The 18,811-nt window shown below is 34.4% G+C and overlaps 1 protein-coding gene across 1 annotated transcript in view; it reads left to right on the top strand.

Annotated features, from left to right (window-relative positions):
* Nucleotides 1-6,774: 6,774 nt before the first annotated feature.
* Nucleotides 6,775-18,811, top strand: part of LOC115885553 (mediator of RNA polymerase II transcription subunit 15) — a 21,580-nt gene continuing 9,543 nt past the window's right edge. Inside the window, exons 1-6 of the mRNA XM_030904510.1 lie at nt 6,775-6,997; nt 7,214-7,353; nt 7,508-7,618; nt 17,851-17,999; nt 18,483-18,602; nt 18,658-18,769. Coding sequence (XP_030760370.1) covers nt 6,942-6,997; nt 7,214-7,353; nt 7,508-7,618; nt 17,851-17,999; nt 18,483-18,602; nt 18,658-18,769 — 688 coding nt within the window. The 5' untranslated portion in view covers nt 6,775-6,941. The remainder of the gene's footprint in view (nt 6,998-7,213; nt 7,354-7,507; nt 7,619-17,850; nt 18,000-18,482; nt 18,603-18,657; nt 18,770-18,811) is intronic.

The raw sequence follows: 18,811 nt of genomic DNA, 5'->3' as shown, positions 1-18,811 counted from the left end.
GTACGCCCATTGACGTCTATCTTGAAAAATTTTTCGTTCCTGAACAATACCTTGAATGGACCAGCATATGGTGGAGATAAAGGTGGTCTTACTTGGTCCTGTCTTACAAAAACGCAAGGCGTTTGCAAAAGATCCGAATGCACGAATGGTCTGTGATTGGCATGGTTGCTTGCGTTGACTGGTTTCAAGTCCCTCATTGTTGTTCTTAGTTTCTTAATGAAATCCACTTCATCGATTTGTTGTTGGGAACTGCTGAAAATTTCACCTGGTAGCATTAGTGTTGTGCCATAAACCATTTCGGCTGCTGTACTATGTATGTCTTCTTTTAAAGTGTTTCGTATACTAAGTAGGATTAGTGGTAAACTCTCAGTCCATTTAGTGTTATTTGTTGCTATTAAGGCATTTTTAAGTGTCTTATGAAAACGTTCAATCATTCCATTGCCTTGAGGGTGATAAGCAGTGGTTTTGATATGAGTAATGCCCAGTAAATTAGTGAGATGTTTGAATAAGTACGATTCGAATTGCCTACCTCTATCTGTAGTTATTTTCTGAGGTATTCCAAATCTTGCAATCCACTTTTCTATCAATTCTTTTGCAACATTTTCACTTGTTATTTCTTTGATAGGTATCGCTTCTGGCCATCTAGTAAATCTATCAATTATTGTTAATAAGTATTTATAATCATTGGAAGGTGGTAATGGTCCTACAATGTCCATGTGTATATGAGAAAATCTTTGCTTAGGTACCTCAATTTTAAGTAATGGTGAATGGGTATGTTTGTTTACTTTGGATCTTTGGCACTTAATACATTCTTTTACCCAGATATTAATATCCTTTCTCATATTTGTCCAAACAAATCTGCTTGATATTAATTTTTGACTTGCACGTTGCCCTGGATGTGAAATATCGTGAAACTTTCTGAAAATTCTTTTTGTGTAGTCCTGTGGAATATAAGGTCTGATTCTTTGGTCAGTTAAATCACAGTATAATGGTTCATCGCTGTCTGGAAGTTTGATAAGTTGAAGTTGCAAACTGGATTTGACTGTTTTGTTTATAATATTTAGTAAATTCTGGTCTTCTTTTTGTTTGCTTGCAATGTCATTGTAATTGATCTGCTCTATGGTACAAATGGTTGGTCTGGATAAAACATCTGCTACTATGTTTTCTATTCCTTTTATATGTTGGATGTCAGTGGTAAATTGACTAATAAATGTTAATTGTCTGATTTGGCGTGGAGAAGCTTTTTCATGCTTTTGTTTAAAGGCATACATTAAGGGTTTCTGGTCGGTGTAAATTGTAAATTCCCTTCCTTCCAAGAAATGACGAAACTGCTGCACACCACTATACATTGCCAATAACTCTCTATCATATGTGCTGTAGTTTTGTTCAGTGGTGGACAGTTTTCTGGAAAAGAATGAAATAGGTCGTACTATTCCATGTTGAGTAGCTTGATGTATAACTCCTCCAATAGCTTTGCTGGAAGCATCTACTGCTAGAGCTAATTTGTCATTTGGGTCAGGATAGATTAGTTCTGTTGAATCTGCTAACAATTGTTTTATTTTCTTAAAAGCGTCTTCGAGTTCTTGATTCCAATCTATTTTAGCTGATTTTGATTTTACATTTTGTAACAAATTAGTCAGGGGTAACATTTCTTGAGCAGCATTAGGTAACCATCTTCTATAGAAATTGATCATGCCCAAAAATTGTCGAAGTTCCTGGATTGTTGTTGGATTCGGAAAATTTCTAATGGCTTCTACTTTTTCAGGTAATGGTCTTATTCCTTTAGATGTGATTATGGTTCCTAGAAATGTTACTTCTTTTTCGCCAAATTTACATTTTTCTAAATTGATTGTGAGACAATATTTTGAAAGTCTGTTGAAAACAGTGTCTAAGTGTTGTTGATGTTCTTCACGAGTTCTGGATGCGATAAGAATATCGTCGATGTAAACATAGACGTATGAAAGGTCTCGAAAAATGTGGTCCATGAATCTCTGCAGGGTTTGTGCTGCATTCCGTAAACCAAATGGCATTTTTACATACTCAAATAGACCAAAAGGAGTGATAATTGCTGTCTTGGGAATATCATCCGTGTTAACTGGAATTTGGTGAAATGCTTGAGTTAAATCAATGGTTGAGAATATGCTTTTGTTGTGTAAATCATATGTTATGTCTTGTATGTGTGGAATAGGGTAGCGATCAGGTTTCGTGACTGCGTTGAGTCGACGATAATCGCCACAAACTCTCCAAGTACCATTTTTCTTCTTAGTCAAATGTAATGGACTTGCCCAGTTAGATGACGATGGTCGTAAAATACCCTGTTCAATGAGCTTTTGGAATTCTTCTTTAGCAATAGATAATTTATCTGGTGATAAACGTCTGGGTTTTGAATAGACAGGTGGGCCTTTTGTTTCAATAAAATGAAAGGTATTTATTTCAGTTTGTGTTTGACAAATGGGTCCAAGTATATTTGAATATTTTGTTAACAATTCTGTAATGATATCTGCTAAATGGATAGCCTTTACACCCAAAACTTCTGTGTCTCTGACTTGGCAGTATTGTGTTGTTGTAGTATAAGAATCAATAAGTTTTCTGTGTTTTAGATCAACTTGAATACCAAAATGGGCCAAAAAATCAGCTCCAATGATAGCATGGGTAACTTGTGCTATAACGAACGTCCACGTAAATTTTCTGTTTAAATTGAGATCGATAGTTAATTCCTTCTTGCCAAAAGTTTTAATTAGTGATCCATTGGCTGATAAAAGACTGAAATTTGGATCAGAATTGCCTGGGAACCTTGATAACGGAAGGACACTGACATCTGCGCCAGTATCAATTAGAAACTGTAATCTAAATTTCTTGTCTGATATAAAAAGGCGGCTTGGTGTTGTAGGAGATCGAATTGCCGCATCTATCGACTCCCTGCTTCGTTTCCCATAAATTTACATGGTTTTTCACACTTCTTTGCTTTCTTCCCAAAGTTTTCGTGGTACCAACAATTTTCATTAGTGGACTGTGAAGATCCTTGCTTCTGTGGCTTGTTCTTGAGTTCTGTTGTTAATTTATTGACTTGTTGCTTCAATTGGTTAATTTGATCTTCCAAACTAGACATACCATAGAGGTTTGCTGGTCTGTCTAATGTTTCATTTATTTTGTCAGCTATTTCAGCTAATTTTGTTAGATCTTCGCCACTTACCATTAATATGGCCTTCATTGTAGATGGTAACTGCTCTAACCAAAGAGTTTTAATGACAGAGTCTTGTAATTTATTGTTATTTAGGCTCTGCATTTTGTGTAGGAGTTGTGAAGGTTTCTGATCTCCCAATGCAACTCCTGCAAGCAGTTTTTGGATTCTGACTGTATCGTTATCTGCAAATCTGCTAATTAAACGATTTTTGAGTGCTGAATACTTGTCTGTTGCCGGTGGACTGCGTATAAGGTCGGCTACTTCCGTAAGTGTTTCGCAGTTTAGGCTGGCAACTGTATAGTCGAACTTGCAATCGTCAGTTGAAATCCCAGCAGTTCGGAACTGACATTCAATTCTGTAAAACCATAGTTCTGGCTCAGCTTTCCAGAATTCGGGGGGTTTGAAACTGACTCTGCACAGTTCATTTATTGGTTGGTTGTTTGTTGATTGATTGGAATTGTTTGTTTGAGTAGTGCTAGCTTCTGGATTGTTTGTTTGCATGTTTGGTTGGTTGGTATTGATTGTAATTTCAAGCTTCTTGGATCACGTCGGGGTCACCAATATGGTTGTTCTGGGTGTGAATATGATAATCTGAAATCAGCTGGGTTTACTGTTTAGATTTTTCACAACTCAAAAGTCCATAAAATAAAGGGACGTGTTCAATCTGCTCTTTAATTACACAACTAAATAATTATTCTACAATAAAATAATTATTGAAAAACACGTTATGTCTTTATGGTGGGTTCATACAGCCAAATAAAATAAAATAAGAATAAAATAAAATAAAATAAGAAAGTTGGTTATATGGGATACCGTACATGCGTTCATACAGCCAAATAAAATAAGAAATAAAATAAGAAGTCTTTATCTTTTAACTTCTTGTTTTATTTTATGTGAAAACGGCTTTGCGCACGCTTAATTCTAACCTACAAATATTTTCAGTTTAGATTTAATTTATTTTATAATTTCACATAAGTAAAATGTATAATATAGTAGGCAACGAATAAATAAATATACTATAAATAGTAAAATTACTATAAACAATCGTAAAAGTTAACTTTTATCCAGCCTCATCGTACTGCGCATGAGCAAATATATATTTCTTATTTTATTTTATTTGACTGTATGAACGCACACCAATGCCGTCTCTAATAGAACAGCCTTGGGGCGAGATTTATGACGTCACGCTAGTTAGATACTACGGATTAATAAATATGTTGTAGAATACATGGAAAACATAATTATTCCTCAGATTTTTGGTTTGTATTTTAAAAATTATATAGTTCACATTAAATATACATAATATACAGTTAATAACTACAACATATATACCTATTTATAGTAATAAATACTTTGGCAAATAAACTATGAACCATACAAATGCAGCAGATGTTTTACAATATACAAATAATGTATTACATAAGATATTGGGTAAAATGTAAATATATTTTAAATTTTGGGGTTTGAAAATCGATCTAATTTAACAAAAAACATTCAATATCTACTAATAGTGATGTATTATTATTTGCATTCACAAAATTTATATGTATATTTTGCAAGTATCAATGTTCGAAAAATTATATTTACAAATGGTAAAGGTGTGGATCCGGTGGCTGACCTTGAAGCCCATATTTGCTGCATTTGATCATCGATACGACGCAAGCGCACATCGTCGATGTTGCCAAATTGCAGTTTATTTTCGAATTATTTGCAGTTGAATTTTTTTTTTGAGTGTTAATCAATAATAATACGAATTCTATAATTAATTTTATAATTTCACATTTATCTTGATATCCAAAATTAAGGTAAGAAGGATAATGAAGACATATGTAATTTTTTGGATTATATTCGACACTATTTTTTCATATGACACAACACTGATGAAGGCTATAATGTTAGCTGAAACGTTTTTTTTTTTAAAACCAAATAAAAATAATGAAAAACCAAATGAAAACTTAATCAGCGTTTTCCCGAACCTAAATCCCAAGAAAATCAAAAAATTAGAATATTTAGAAACAAGGTTCAAGAATATCAAATTTTCCAAGATTGTAAAATTCTATTTAATTTTTTATGTGTACAATTATTTAGGAATGTCATCGATGTTCATTTCCAAGCCAACTAGACGCCGATTTTTTCGATGATACGGTATAATTCTTAAATAAAATGTAAATAAAATTCGACCAATTAAAACAAAGAAATATGAATTTCTTAGTATTTTTAGTAACACCTTTATTCTTAAAACTTAATTTTGTATTGCAAATATACCAATTTTATTGTTATTTTATTCATATTGTATTCAGCCATCACTTAAATATTTGATATTAATTTGGTATTATAAATAATCGACACTATTCAGTAAAAATTACTGAACAAATATATGTTATGCTTTACATAGGTACATTATATTATCAAACAAAACACATTCTTCTTTTAAACTTTATCATTCTTGTCTTTACAAAAATCTTCTTTATATTTGAACTCAAAATAATAATCTTTTTCATGATCTTTAATACACATATTCTTTATTTTTCCCTAGATCATAATACCTACTTATGTGTTTGAATCTATCGAAGCTGAACCAACAACACTTGGAGTGGAGATTCCACAATATGAATAAAATAAACATAATTGTCCAGTTTTCTTTAATACCATCCTGGGAGAATATTATTTTAAATTTATTAAAGATATTTTCAATAGAATTGTCTTGATTTATAACTCGTACCCACTTTTCTTGCTCTTCCGGATACTTTAAGCTGCCTAGTATAACTATCCTTTCCACCAACAAAGATGAGGCATAGCACCAAAAACACACTCCACTTAAGCTTTATTGATGAATTGTTGAGTCTTAAAAAACACACACAAAAATCACGATAAATAAAAAATTTATGGGCACTTTTAGGTTAAAGCACTTAACAAAACGTAATATTTCATGTTTTTTTATGAGAAACAGATTGACCATCATAGTAGCCATATACCTGGTAGTACTTTATGTCACTTAAACACCAAAATAATTAGTTTTTTGCACTACAATAACAAATAATACCAAAAATCTACCGACAAAATATGAATACAGAATCTAACCCAATATCTAAGTATGTACAGCTGATGAAGTAAACAAAAGTCCGCCCGTGGGCTGATCTTTTATAGAGGGCATTGCGCACACAAATAAGAATTCCTTATTTCTTATTTTATTTTATTCTTATTTTATTTTATTTTGCTGTATGAACCCACCATTATTTGTCAGCCGATGCCGCTCTTCTTCTTCTTTTCTTCTTGGCACCGATAGACTTCGCTCGGGATTCTATGCACAGCCCTAGTATGGATGGGATTGTCGATATCGATCCGCCACAATATTGCTTTAATGGAAAGTTTCGAACAGTTGGCTAATGGTTGCAATGGCTGTGATCAGACGTTTCAAGGTCTAGCACTTAAAACACAACAAATTGTTTATTTATTATTATTTATATCTTTAGGGTTTTTTCGGGATATTTTTTTAGGTTTTTAGGGATATTTTGGGGATTTTTGATGCGAGCGTTTTAGATTTTTAGGGAGATATATTTGAGAGAGTTGGGAACACTGGTCACCTGTTCTGTGATTGTCACTTGTCACTTTTGTAGAAGCGGAGCTTGTCATGCGAATGTTTTTGTTTTTCTCTATTTTCCATTTTTCTCTTTCAATAGTTTTAATATTTAAGAATATTAATATTACTAATTTTATATAGCTTACTGGTTTATAGAAATAAGGCGAACATATAATTATGGCTGACGACTCTTGGAGAACCCACGCCTTTAGGCAGAATGTTGTAGCAAAAATGTGAGTTATAAATTATCTTATTGTTGTTTATTATACTTCGTTATGTTGATATTATTACTATTGCTAATAATTATAATAAAATGTAATAATTAGATGGATGTGTGGATAATGGATAATGTGGACCTGAGCGGCTAAATTTTTATGGAGTTTGGACGATTGTTTAATATAAAAAGTTACTTGGATTTTACTTATTTTATGTAACGTATATTTTTATAGAGAGGAAGCTATTCGTCAATCAGGCATGAATACATCCAGAAACAGCATAGAAATGGAAAATCACGTTTTTCAGAAAGCAAAGAACAAGGAGGAATATCTCAGTTTTGTCGCAAGACTCATTCTTCATGTTAGGGAAATGAGTAAGTAGTTTACGGTTTATTATTGACATTCTAGTGTATTGTTATAACCCGCTGAGCGCTCTTAATACACCCCTACCCATTAAAGATTTCTAGTTAAATTTTGCCATTGTTCAAAACATTTGTTACCATGTAAAACATAAGTACCACATTTTAGACAGCAAGAAGGGACAACCTGGCCCAATGAATGGAGTGCCAGGTGCCCAACAGCAACAGGGTCCTGGCATGCCAGATCCTATTAATGCCTTGCAGAATCTGGCTAGTCAAGGTATGTCGATATGTAATCATGCCTGTATCCTATATCTATCTGTAACCTGGCATTCTGTATTCATTCTATTTGGTTCATGTATAAAACGCTTCTAGATATATTAGTAGTTTGATTATGCAAGGTCGCTTGGCATTATTATTTTTATGTATATAAAAATGTATTTGTATGTTTTAATAAGTGTTGTTGCAATTTAGCTGTAAGTTTATGTGCACCCTAGCTTTTAGTCATATTGGTTTGGGAAGTGTTTTCACATAATTTCAGACTGTGGATATTAAGGTATTTGCTTTTTTGAAACTATTTTAGTTTAGGTATAAAAATTAAAAAATTGTATACAGAGCCACGGAAAGATCTGGCTTTGAGTGTCGATTTTCTTGTATACCAAGAGTTCAGTCAATATGCTCAGTACAGTAAGATGTACTGAACAAAGAAGAGCAAGTATTCTCCCAAACACATAAAATATAGCGTGGTTGTGTTATAGACACCTCAGTTTCTCTCTAACTCTGTGTTGCCAGAAATTTTCGAGCGAATTTCTTCAACGAAGACTTAAAATACCTTCATATTCCTTCGACTTCGCAAAAAATTTCAGATCTTGTGAAAAATCACCAAATTTTGTGTATTTCGCCTATTTTATAATTAGGAGAAAATTTTTAAAAACTTATTTCTGGTAATTTTTGGACACTGATGTATTTAAATAAACTTTTTATTGAGAGCAGTATTATAAAGTAGTATATTCAAAAAAATTCATTGCTTACAATGACTGCTTGAACCGAGAATAATTAATTGTGCAAGAGACGCCATGATCAGCTGACATGTTTATGTTTTTAGATATGTTTTCCGTTTACCTATTTATTTCTTTTCAACATCAAGAACTTTTTTTTGTTGTGGTATGTGTGTAGTAAGACATGTTAGAAAAAAAATGTATCTATTAATTTTTTTGTTAAATTTTAAAATTTTTCGAATTGCTGACTTTTTGACAGCAACATTGCTTTAAACTGTTGCATCCTTAATTAAACACCATTAAAGTGAAAAAATAGATGTAGAAAAACAATAAATATCCTACTACATATTTTAACAATTTTTATTGTGCAAAACTGACAAAAACCTTCATACTGAGTTCTTTCTGGATGAAAATCCTTCAGCCTTTTGATCCACGAAATTTAACTGTAAAATCCTTCATATTGAAGGAAATTCTTCAATTCTGGCAACACTACTCTAACTAAACTAAATACTCTGAGAAGATCACCATAGCGATTAACCCCTAGACACGTAGATACTGACCCAAGACTATTGGTTGCCCATATAATATAGGAAGGTCATTTAATAAATAAGAATATATCAAGCTATTATAGCTATTCTTGTATCTTTTTTCTTCCTATATATATATATATATATATATTTTTTTTGTTTCGTTTCTTTGACCTGTATACTATATATTTTTTTGTTTTCACTCTTGGCTTTAGGTCGTTGGGGTTGCAAAGATGTTTCTAGATTTTGTTCATTATTTTTTTATTTTGTGACGACGTTTCGACAGTATATGTCTTTTTCAAGCCTCTTGAACGTAGATTCTTACAGAGTTAAAATTTGTTAAACTGGACAACACAATAACACATATTAACTATTGTTTTTAATTGTTTTTGGACATTACACTTTACTACGAGCACGTACGTATTTCCTTGCAGATCGCTCTGTATAAAACACATTTATCGGTTCAATACACAGTAGACATCGGGTATTGAACCGATAAATGTGTTTTATACAGAGCGATCTGCAAGGAAATACGTACGTGCTCGTAGTAAAGTGTAATGTCCAAAAACAATTAAAAACAATAGTTAATATGTGTTATTGTGTTGTCCAGTTTAGAATTTTTTTTAGAATTTAGAATGAGTGGGAGGAGGGTTAATCACTTCGACCTTACAGATCCATTGTGTCCCCCTTTCTTGAATCATAACTCATCATACAGTCCCAGGGCTTTGACAAAAGCCAGTATCTGGGACGGTTTTATAGAGGGTAGTTCTCCATGTCCAATATCAGTCGTACCAAAATTCATGGCACGAATGGTTGTCGTCTCGGCGCACTCAGTGATGAGGTGTACTGGTGTTTCACCATCTTCCCACAGAATCTGCATTCGCCGTTTTTCTTAGTTTCAATCTACTGAGGTGTTCATTGAGGTGACAGTGTCCTGTTAAAACCCCGTGACAATCCGAAGATTGTTCTTACTCAGACCCAGGAAGATCTGTGATTTTTCTTGATCATAAGCCCTCAGAAACTTCTTCGAGTGTCTTAGACCATTGCAAGATTTCCATTCCAGGTTGCGGATGGAATCTTCCAAGTTCTTGAGTTCCGCCTTGAGTTGGTTACCACTTGGAAAGCAGAACGGTTCTGGTCCAGTTAGTGGAGTGTTCGCTCCTTTCCTAGCTAGATTATTTGCTTTTTCATTGCCTTCTATCCCTTGGTGAGCAGGCACCCAGTGTAGGAGGACTTTGTTTTCTTTGCCTAATTTATTCAGCTTCTCTATGCATTCTTTGACCAATTTCAAATCGATTGATACTGAGTTGATCGCCTTTAACGCTGCTTGACTATCAGATAAGATGGCTATTTCTTGTTTCCGATAGTTCCTATCTAAGATAAGTTGTACGCATCTCTCGATAGCGTAGATTTCTGCCTGTAGGATACTAGGGTAAGTGCCCATTGGTTCGGAGTAATTAGCTCTCGGCGCAAACACTCCGATCCCTGTTCCCGTATTGGTTTTGGAAGCATCAGTATACCAAGTTATGGTATGGTCTTTTAACTGCTGGGCAAGCGTTTCGCTCTTCCAATCCTTCTTATTGCTCAATACTACATTGACATGTTTGTCAAAGTTGTACGTTCTGGCATATCGTCCACTGGGAGTTGCAGGAGTGGTATTTCCTTTTTTGAGGGTGTTCCAAGCCCCTGATCTGACAATTCTCCCAGTACTAATTCCGTTAGTGACCATTCTAATCATTGTCGCATTGGCATATCTACCAATGACAATGTGCAGTGGTGTTAGATCTAGAATGACCTCCATTGCTGCTGTTGGACAGGTTCTCATGGCTCCTGTGATGCAAACACATGCTAGTCTCTGGACTTTGCATAGGTTTAGCTTTGCCGTCCGTTGCTCTAGTTTTGTGTACCAGGCAACTGCTCCATAAGTAATCATGGGTCTTACTATCATGGTATACATCCAGCGCAAAATGTTAGGGGAGCAGCCCCATCTATTTCCGGCCAGTCTTCTGCATATCATGAGAGCCTTTATGGCTTTGCTGGTAGTGTTCTTAATATGCCTGTTCCACAGGAGTTTACTGTCCAGGGTTATTCCCAGGTATTTAACTTCCTGTGTTGGCAGTATTTCCTTTCCATCTAGTTGGATTCTTTTCAAGTTTTTCAGACTTCGCCTTCTGGTGAATGGCACTATCGCGGTTTTGTCTGAGTTGATACTCAGCCCGACAGTCCTACACCATCTCTCAGTGATACGGAGTCCTCTTTGGATAATATCACACAAGGTGCCTTCATGTTTCCCCCGAGCGATCATGACTATGTCATCTGCATACCCAATGCAGTGTATTCCCGCTAGAGTTAATTCATCTAGTAGTTCATCCACCACCAAGCTCCACAGCAAAGGGGAGGTTACTCCACCTTGTGGAGTTCCTTGCGTTGTTTTAACAGCTACAGTTTTGGTGCCCATCTGAGCCTCTGCTGTTCGTGTTGACAGCATTTCCCAAAACCAGCGAATAATAGTTCTGTTCACCCCTCTTGTTTCTAGAGATCGCCTGACCACCTTATGTGGTATATTGTCAAACGCCCCCGCAATATCCAAGAAGGCACAAATTGCTGTTTCTTTGCTATCCAGACTTGTCTGTATTAGCTCCGTTAATTGGTACAGAGCAGTTTCTGTGGATCTGCCCGTTCTATATGCATGCTGACTATCATGCAGTGGTTTAACCTTTAGATGATTTTCTCCAATATGGTTGTCAACTACTTTCTCCAGCGTTTTTAGTATGAACGATGTGAGACAAATAGGCCTAAATGACTTGGGATTTGTCCAGTCAGTTTTGCCTATTTTGGGTATGAAGATTACTTTTGCTCTTCTCCATGTGGTTGGTATATATCCCATCGCTAGACTGCTTCTTGTAATGCTTAGTAGATGGTGAGTAGCTATTTGCTGACCCTCCTTTAGAAGGGCAGGAAAGATCCCATCCACTCCTGCTGCTTTATAGGGCTGAAAGGTGTCGATCGCCCATTTCAGCTTTTGTTCTGTTATTACTAGCTTGCCACTTCCCAATCTTCCCTGCAAGGATTGTGGGGTTCAGTGGGAGCTACATAAGTATCAATAGGTATGCTACCTGGAAAGTGTGTATAAAGTAGGAGATTTGCTCTCTCTTCCTCTCCCTCCGTGTAGCTTCCGTCAGATTTCTCAAGTGCCATGTTGGGGATAGATCCACTCTTGGCCATAGCTTTGTGTAATCTAGCTGCATCAGGAGTAGAAGTGATGTTTTCGCAAAAGGATCTAAAGTCACACCGCTTTGCCCTTCTTATCTCCTTCTTATACTCAGTTAATTTCTCGCTGTAGAGCTGCCATTCGCCACTGGATTTAGTTCTATTAAAGAGTCGTCGGACCTCCGATCTAAGTTTGGCCAACTTCTTGTTCCACCAGGGCTTGTTGTTACTTTTTGTATGCCTTTACTTGCGGGGCAACTAGATTCATATGCATCCAATATTGCACCGCTGACTTCCCTTGCGTACCATTCTAGATGCAGATGGTTTCTGGCCCTACTTGCATCTATACGGTTTAGGTTGTCTACGAGATTGGTGTTATACATGTCCCAGTCTGTTTTTCTTGGATTCCTTCTGAGTTTCTGTTTGGGGTGTGATTCCTCCTAATTTGAACTCGATGATTCTGTGATCTGATAGGGAGGGTTCCGTTGAGACCCTCCATTGTTTCACGTAACTGATTACACCAGCACTCCCGATTGTTAAATCTAACACTTCTGCCCGCGTTTTTGTCACAAACGTGGGGCTGTTCCCTACATTGAGAACTTCAAGATTGCATGCTAAGAGGAATTCAAGTAAACACTCACCTCTAGTGTTAGTGTTAGTGCTTCCCCATACCTCATTGTGTATTGGAGTCGCATCCCAATAGCAGAGGTAGTCGCCGTTGGATGCAGAATCGCACGAGCTCCAGTACCTCCGGAGGCGGTGCCTCCCCGTCACCCGGAAAGTAAGCAGAGGCAATCACGATGTTTTTACTGCAATCCTCGATATTAAGCTGAACCATGATAGGAACAAGATCTGGGGTTGTAAATTCTGAAACACATGTGTAGTTAATGTCCTTTCTTATAAGAATACAGGCTCAGGGAAATTCCTGCCTGTTATCATATATTACCTTTGAATTTTTTCCTGACAAACCTCTAATTTGTCCCTGATACACCCAGGGTTCCTGGGCTAGTACCATTGCATAATGATTTTTCTCAAAGAGTCTTGCTATTGTAGCGGAGACCCTTTTGCATGGTGAAGGTTTATTTGGGATATCCCCCATGCATGGGGGGAGGAAAAAGGATGTTGGGTTTAGAGGTAAGCTCCCGACCCTTGCTAAAGGAGGTGGTAGCTTGAGTGCCACTAGCGCAGGACGGTCCCGCGCAAGTGTCAGCCACCTCTCCTGTAGTTTTCTTTGGGGGTTTGACCCTTGGAACTTTCATTGTTCCTGTTCCCAGTGTCGCTAGGGGGTTTCCCCACAGCTTCTCCGGTGGTGTTGGTGTTTTTATTTTTATTACTGCTCATAGTGTTCCCACGAGTCGCTAGGGATAGTCAGTCCACTTCTACAGAGCCCCGCATGTAGAAGTAAGGGGTAAATACAATGGGGTGCCCCCTGATGCCCCAAGGTTGAGACCAGTAATGGCTAGTCCTCTATCTAGCCACGCATCTCTTTGACCTGGCCCCGCCATCGTAGGATTTAGGTTTTTGGTGAGGTTGTCTCCTCTTGGTCCAAGTTTAACAAATTTGTTGTCCAGTTTAACAAATTTTAACTCTGTAAGAATCTACGTTCAAGAGGCTTGAAAAAGACATATACTGTCGACACGTCGTCACAAAATAAAAAAATAATGAACAAAATCTAGAAACATTTTTGCAACCCCAACGACCTACAAGCCAAGAGTGAAAACAAAAAAAAAATATATATATATATATATATATATATATATATATATATATATATATATATATATATATATATATATATATATATATATATATATACATATATTTATGAATACTTCAAGCATTTTTTCTGCAGATCTCAAAAACTCTATATGAAGGTCTATATTCTTTGTTTGTTTCTTTTTTAAGTGTTTAAATTTGTTGCTGTGTTGTTTTAATGTGTATACTTTGTGGTTCAAGGTGTATACAGGGTGTCCCAGGCTGAGCGTGCATTAGAAGTTTCTAGAGAACTACAATATTTAGATCGGAGTTTTTTTGCACATCATTGTTTTACAACGAGATCTATCGATTAAAAATATTTTCAATATGGCGGCACTATAATAAGGAAATACCCGAGGTTGACAGAAACTTTCTTATTTTAAATGGGTGCCTCCATTTTTTATTACATACTTAAATTCTATGAATATTGATGTTAAACACACTATACCTAACATTAACCGTTTTTGAGAGAAAAAAATATTTAAAATTTTTGGACAAAAAAACTACCTATCAAAAAAATTTGTACAGCCTAAAATTCAAATTTAGTAATTACCACAGCCACTGTAACATAAAGAGAAAACATGTGGCTATCTATTTCCAAAATTAATTGTTCAAATGTCATATAATAATGGCGATAGCTGTTATGGAATTGAACAATTAAAAAATTATCATAAATCATTTTTTTCAAATGGAAACCCACTTTTTTTATTTCACTAATGAAAAGGTCTTTTCAAAGTGTATTTATAAAAATACATATATCTCTATTTTCCTATTTTCGCTCTTTAGTGATATCTAATAGTTGATATGATTAATAATATTCCGTATAATCGAAAAAAAAACAGTGCAAAGTTGGCTCGGAAATGATGCTGCTTTTTGAACAAAACGTATGACATGGCCAGATCTATTGTTTTACATCCCTTGACGTTTAAAGTCATAGGCTACTGGTTAAAATCAAGAAAAATATACGCTTTAAAACTAAATCTTAAATGACTTAACGATTTATTTTAGGTATAGGAACATATACAGACAAAAACTAACGAATGGAAAAGCCTTTTCACTAGTGAAATAAAAAAGTGGGTTTCCATTTGAAAAAAATGATTCATGATAATTTTTTAATGGCTCAATTCTATGATAGCTGCGATCGTTATTATATGACATTCGAACAATTTCATTTTTGAAATTGATAGCCACATGTTTTCTCTTTATATAGTCTGTAAAACGAATAACTTTGAATTTGACAGTTCCCGCGGGCTTTTCTAGTGTTAATTTTATTAGGTTAGCAACTTGCGGTCATGCTGACGCAATGCCGTCTCTAATAGAACAGCCTCAGAGCGAGATTTATGACGTCACGCTAGTTAGGTACTACGGAGTAATAAATATGTTGTAGAATACATGGAAAACATAATTATTCCTCGTATTTTTGGTTTGTATTTTAATAATGATATAGTTTACATGAAATATACATAATATACAGTTAATAAATACAATATATTTACGTATTTATAGTAATAAATACTTTGGCAGATAAACTATGAACCATACAAATGCAGCAAATGTTTTACAATATGGCTGAAATCGTACTCCATAGTCAATGTATATAGTTTTTGTGTTAAGAATAATAATTTAATAAAATATGTGGTCATCTTTTGACAAGTTTATATTAGTTTATTAATTGCAGTAAACATTATACTATATAAATAAATTTTGTGAATGCAAATAATAATACATCACTATTAGTAAATATTGAATGTTTTTTGTTAAATTAGATCGATTTTCAAACCCCAAAATTTAAAATATATTTTACATTTTACCCATTATCTTATGTACTACCTATTCATTATTTGTATATTTTAAAACATTTGCTGCATTTGTATGGTTCATAGTTTTATTTGCCAAAGTATTTATTACAATAAATAGGTATATATTATATTGTATTTATTAACTGTGTATTATATATATTTCATGTAAACTATATCATTTTTAAAATACAAACCAAAAATATGAGGAATAATTATGTTTTCCATGTATTCTACAACATATTTATTAATCCGTAGTATCTAACTAGCGTGACGTCATAAATCTCGCTCCGTGGCTGCTCTATTAGAGACGGCATTGGTCTAATATTTAGAAATGTCAAAAGCTGATGACGTTTTACTTTTGTCAATTATGACATTTCGTGTTGATTTTTGCAAGAAGAGGAAGAACTGTCACTTGTTTTATTATTTTCCTTTTCTATTTCACGAAAGTAAAAAGAGTTACCTATCCGATTCGTTCAGGCACTCAATTTAAAGAATATCAGTAACTTTTTTGACAGAGGGATTTTATATTTGCCATGTTGGTAAAAAATAACGGTCAAAATTCAAAGTTATTCATTTTATAGACTATAGCACAGTGGCTGTGGTAATCACTAAATTTGACGTTTAGGCTATTGACAGGCAATTTTTTTTGTTCAAAAATTTTAAATATTTTTTCCCCAAAAACGGTCAATGTTAGATATAGAGTGTTTAATATCAAAATTTAAAAAAAATTACAGAGAATATAAGTATGTAATAAAATATGGGGGCACCCATTTAAAATAAGAAAGTTGCTGTCAACTTCCGGTATTTCCGGAAGTGCCGCCATATTGAAAATATTTTTAATCAATAGATTTCGTTGTGAAACTATGATGTGCAAAAAATCTCCGAGTTGGATGTTGTAGTTCTCTAGAAACTTCTAATGCACGCTCAGCCTGGGATACCCTGTATATGGTAATCTTTGTGGTACAGGATATAAAAATATTTTTTTATTCGGCGTTTTCTTACAAAGATATTACTATTTGCTTATATAAAGTGAACCAAAATCACAATGTTCATGTTATCATCAGCTATTTTAGCTAATAGTTATGTCTGTAATTGCGTTTGCAAAAAGTAATTGTAAAATTGTTTTATCTACTAAAAGTAGATAAAACCAAAAAGTTTCAAACGGTACATGATTATTTTCTGTTTGTTTTTAATTTTTATTTGTTATGTGTATTAAAATTAAAGAAGCGATAGCCACGATTTAATTATTGTATACTATTATTTTATAACCTACTACCAATTTTACATAAAATAATTCAGAAAGCATTTTGATTATGTATACATTGTCAGTGTTATAATAGAGATTTAGATGTTTACTGTTAGACCATATTTATTCTTATTTTACAAATGATCTTTGCATATGTTGTTTTTCACCTGCTTAATATCTCAAAAAAAATGTTTTGCATTTTGTTTAATATGGGTAAATTAGATATTGTAATTTATTTAGAACCTGATTTGTAACAAGATAATTTATATAATTTATTTCAGGTAGGTGAGCAATGTATTGTTTTCATTATGAAATTATCCTTTATTTGTTTTTGTTTGCAACACGCTTATGGCCTTTATCACTGTGTTAAAATAATAATATGATAAATAACATTGAATAGAAGAACTAGCGGGAGAATCAAATACCACATTTTTATTCATACAATACAAACGGAAGCTTAAGTTTTAGCAAATTTTTTTTTAATTTTAAGATATCAAGTTTGAAGTACGCGAGCTGTGCGTTTCTGTAATTATTTTTTATTGTTTCTTGTTTAGTTTATAATCGCTAGTTTTATGTAAAGTGTATAAATCTGGAAAAGCATTGTCTCAGGACAAATTATAGTGAGATTTATTTGAGTCTTGTAATGTTTTTTTTGTTGTATTGTATTTGTTGTTTGTAATTTAGTAATTTGTACTTTTAAAAAAAAAACAATTGTCCGTTAAAAAACATAATATTTTGATAATATGGCAACATAGGTAGTAGATTAAATTTACAGATTAACAAAAACACAGAGAAAATCTAGTAGGTCTAAAAAGTTAACCAAACGATATTTTTTAAAATTTTTAAAGTAAAGCCATCTTAAAATACTTTCGCGCTCTTGCTAACTTTGTTGATATACTCCTCTAGTTTATTATTCAATGATTAATTAATTATTATTATTAGATATCTTAGTAACTAAAAATATATTTATGTTGCAGGTAGTCGAAACGCCATGGTTAATATGGGGGGACCTCCACAACCAGGTTCCATGGGCGGGCCTGGACAGGGAGCTGCTAATTTGCTACAAACGTTAAACCGCGGTCCAGGCGGTCAACCGATTATGATGCCAGGAAATATGTCTATGCAGGTCAGATAATACTTTGTCTTTGCTAAAATCATAATTTTCATCTTTTCAACCATTTCCAATTATGGTGTAGCTTTCCTCACATATTTAGATAATTTCTTTGTAATTGGGCCCATGTTATCCCTGCTAATTCCCTAATATCATGCTCCCATCTTAGAGTCGGTCTTCTTCTAAGTCTCTTAATTTCTCGTGGGTACCATGCTATAATTTTTGTGGTCCATCTGTTGTCGGTCCTTCTTGTCATGTGTCCCGCCTATTGTCACTTGAGGAATTTGATTCTGCGGAAGACATCTATAACCTGGGTCTTTTGTCGTATCCACTCTATTTTTTTACACTCTCTTGTTGTTATTGGCAGCATATTACTTTTGCGACCCAATATAATATATTGGGTTACAACAGAATCTTACAAATGCTAGATCATATTAAAATATGTATTTTATTAAATTGTTCCAAAGTAACATTTAATAAAACTTTATGAAAATACAGGTCCCTCATATGCAGTCCATGGGCATAGCAGGAGGAAATCAGATGCCTGGGCAAATACCTATGCAACTTCAGGGACAAATTGGTGGCCAAATGGGCGGGCAAATGGGTGGCCAGATGCAGGTACTATTTATAATTCTTATAAAAAAAGCTTTATCTACAATGCTTATTATGTTAGATGCAAGGCGCAGTCGTTTCTCAAGGTCAAATGGGTCCAGGTCAAATGGGACCCGGCGGTATGCAAATGGGTCCAGGATCCATGCAAGGACCAATGGGTAACCAGATGATGGGTAGGTCAACTTATTGTTCTTCGCTGTTAAATTTAGAGATAG

The sequence above is a fragment of the Sitophilus oryzae genome, unplaced genomic scaffold, assembly GCF_002938485.1.
Source record: "Sitophilus oryzae breed Bouriz unplaced genomic scaffold, Soryzae_2.0 scaffold_111_pilon_pilon, whole genome shotgun sequence".
NCBI classification, from domain to species: domain Eukaryota; kingdom Metazoa; phylum Arthropoda; class Insecta; order Coleoptera; family Curculionidae; genus Sitophilus; species Sitophilus oryzae.
This window is presented reverse-complemented; position numbering and strand designations above follow the sequence as displayed.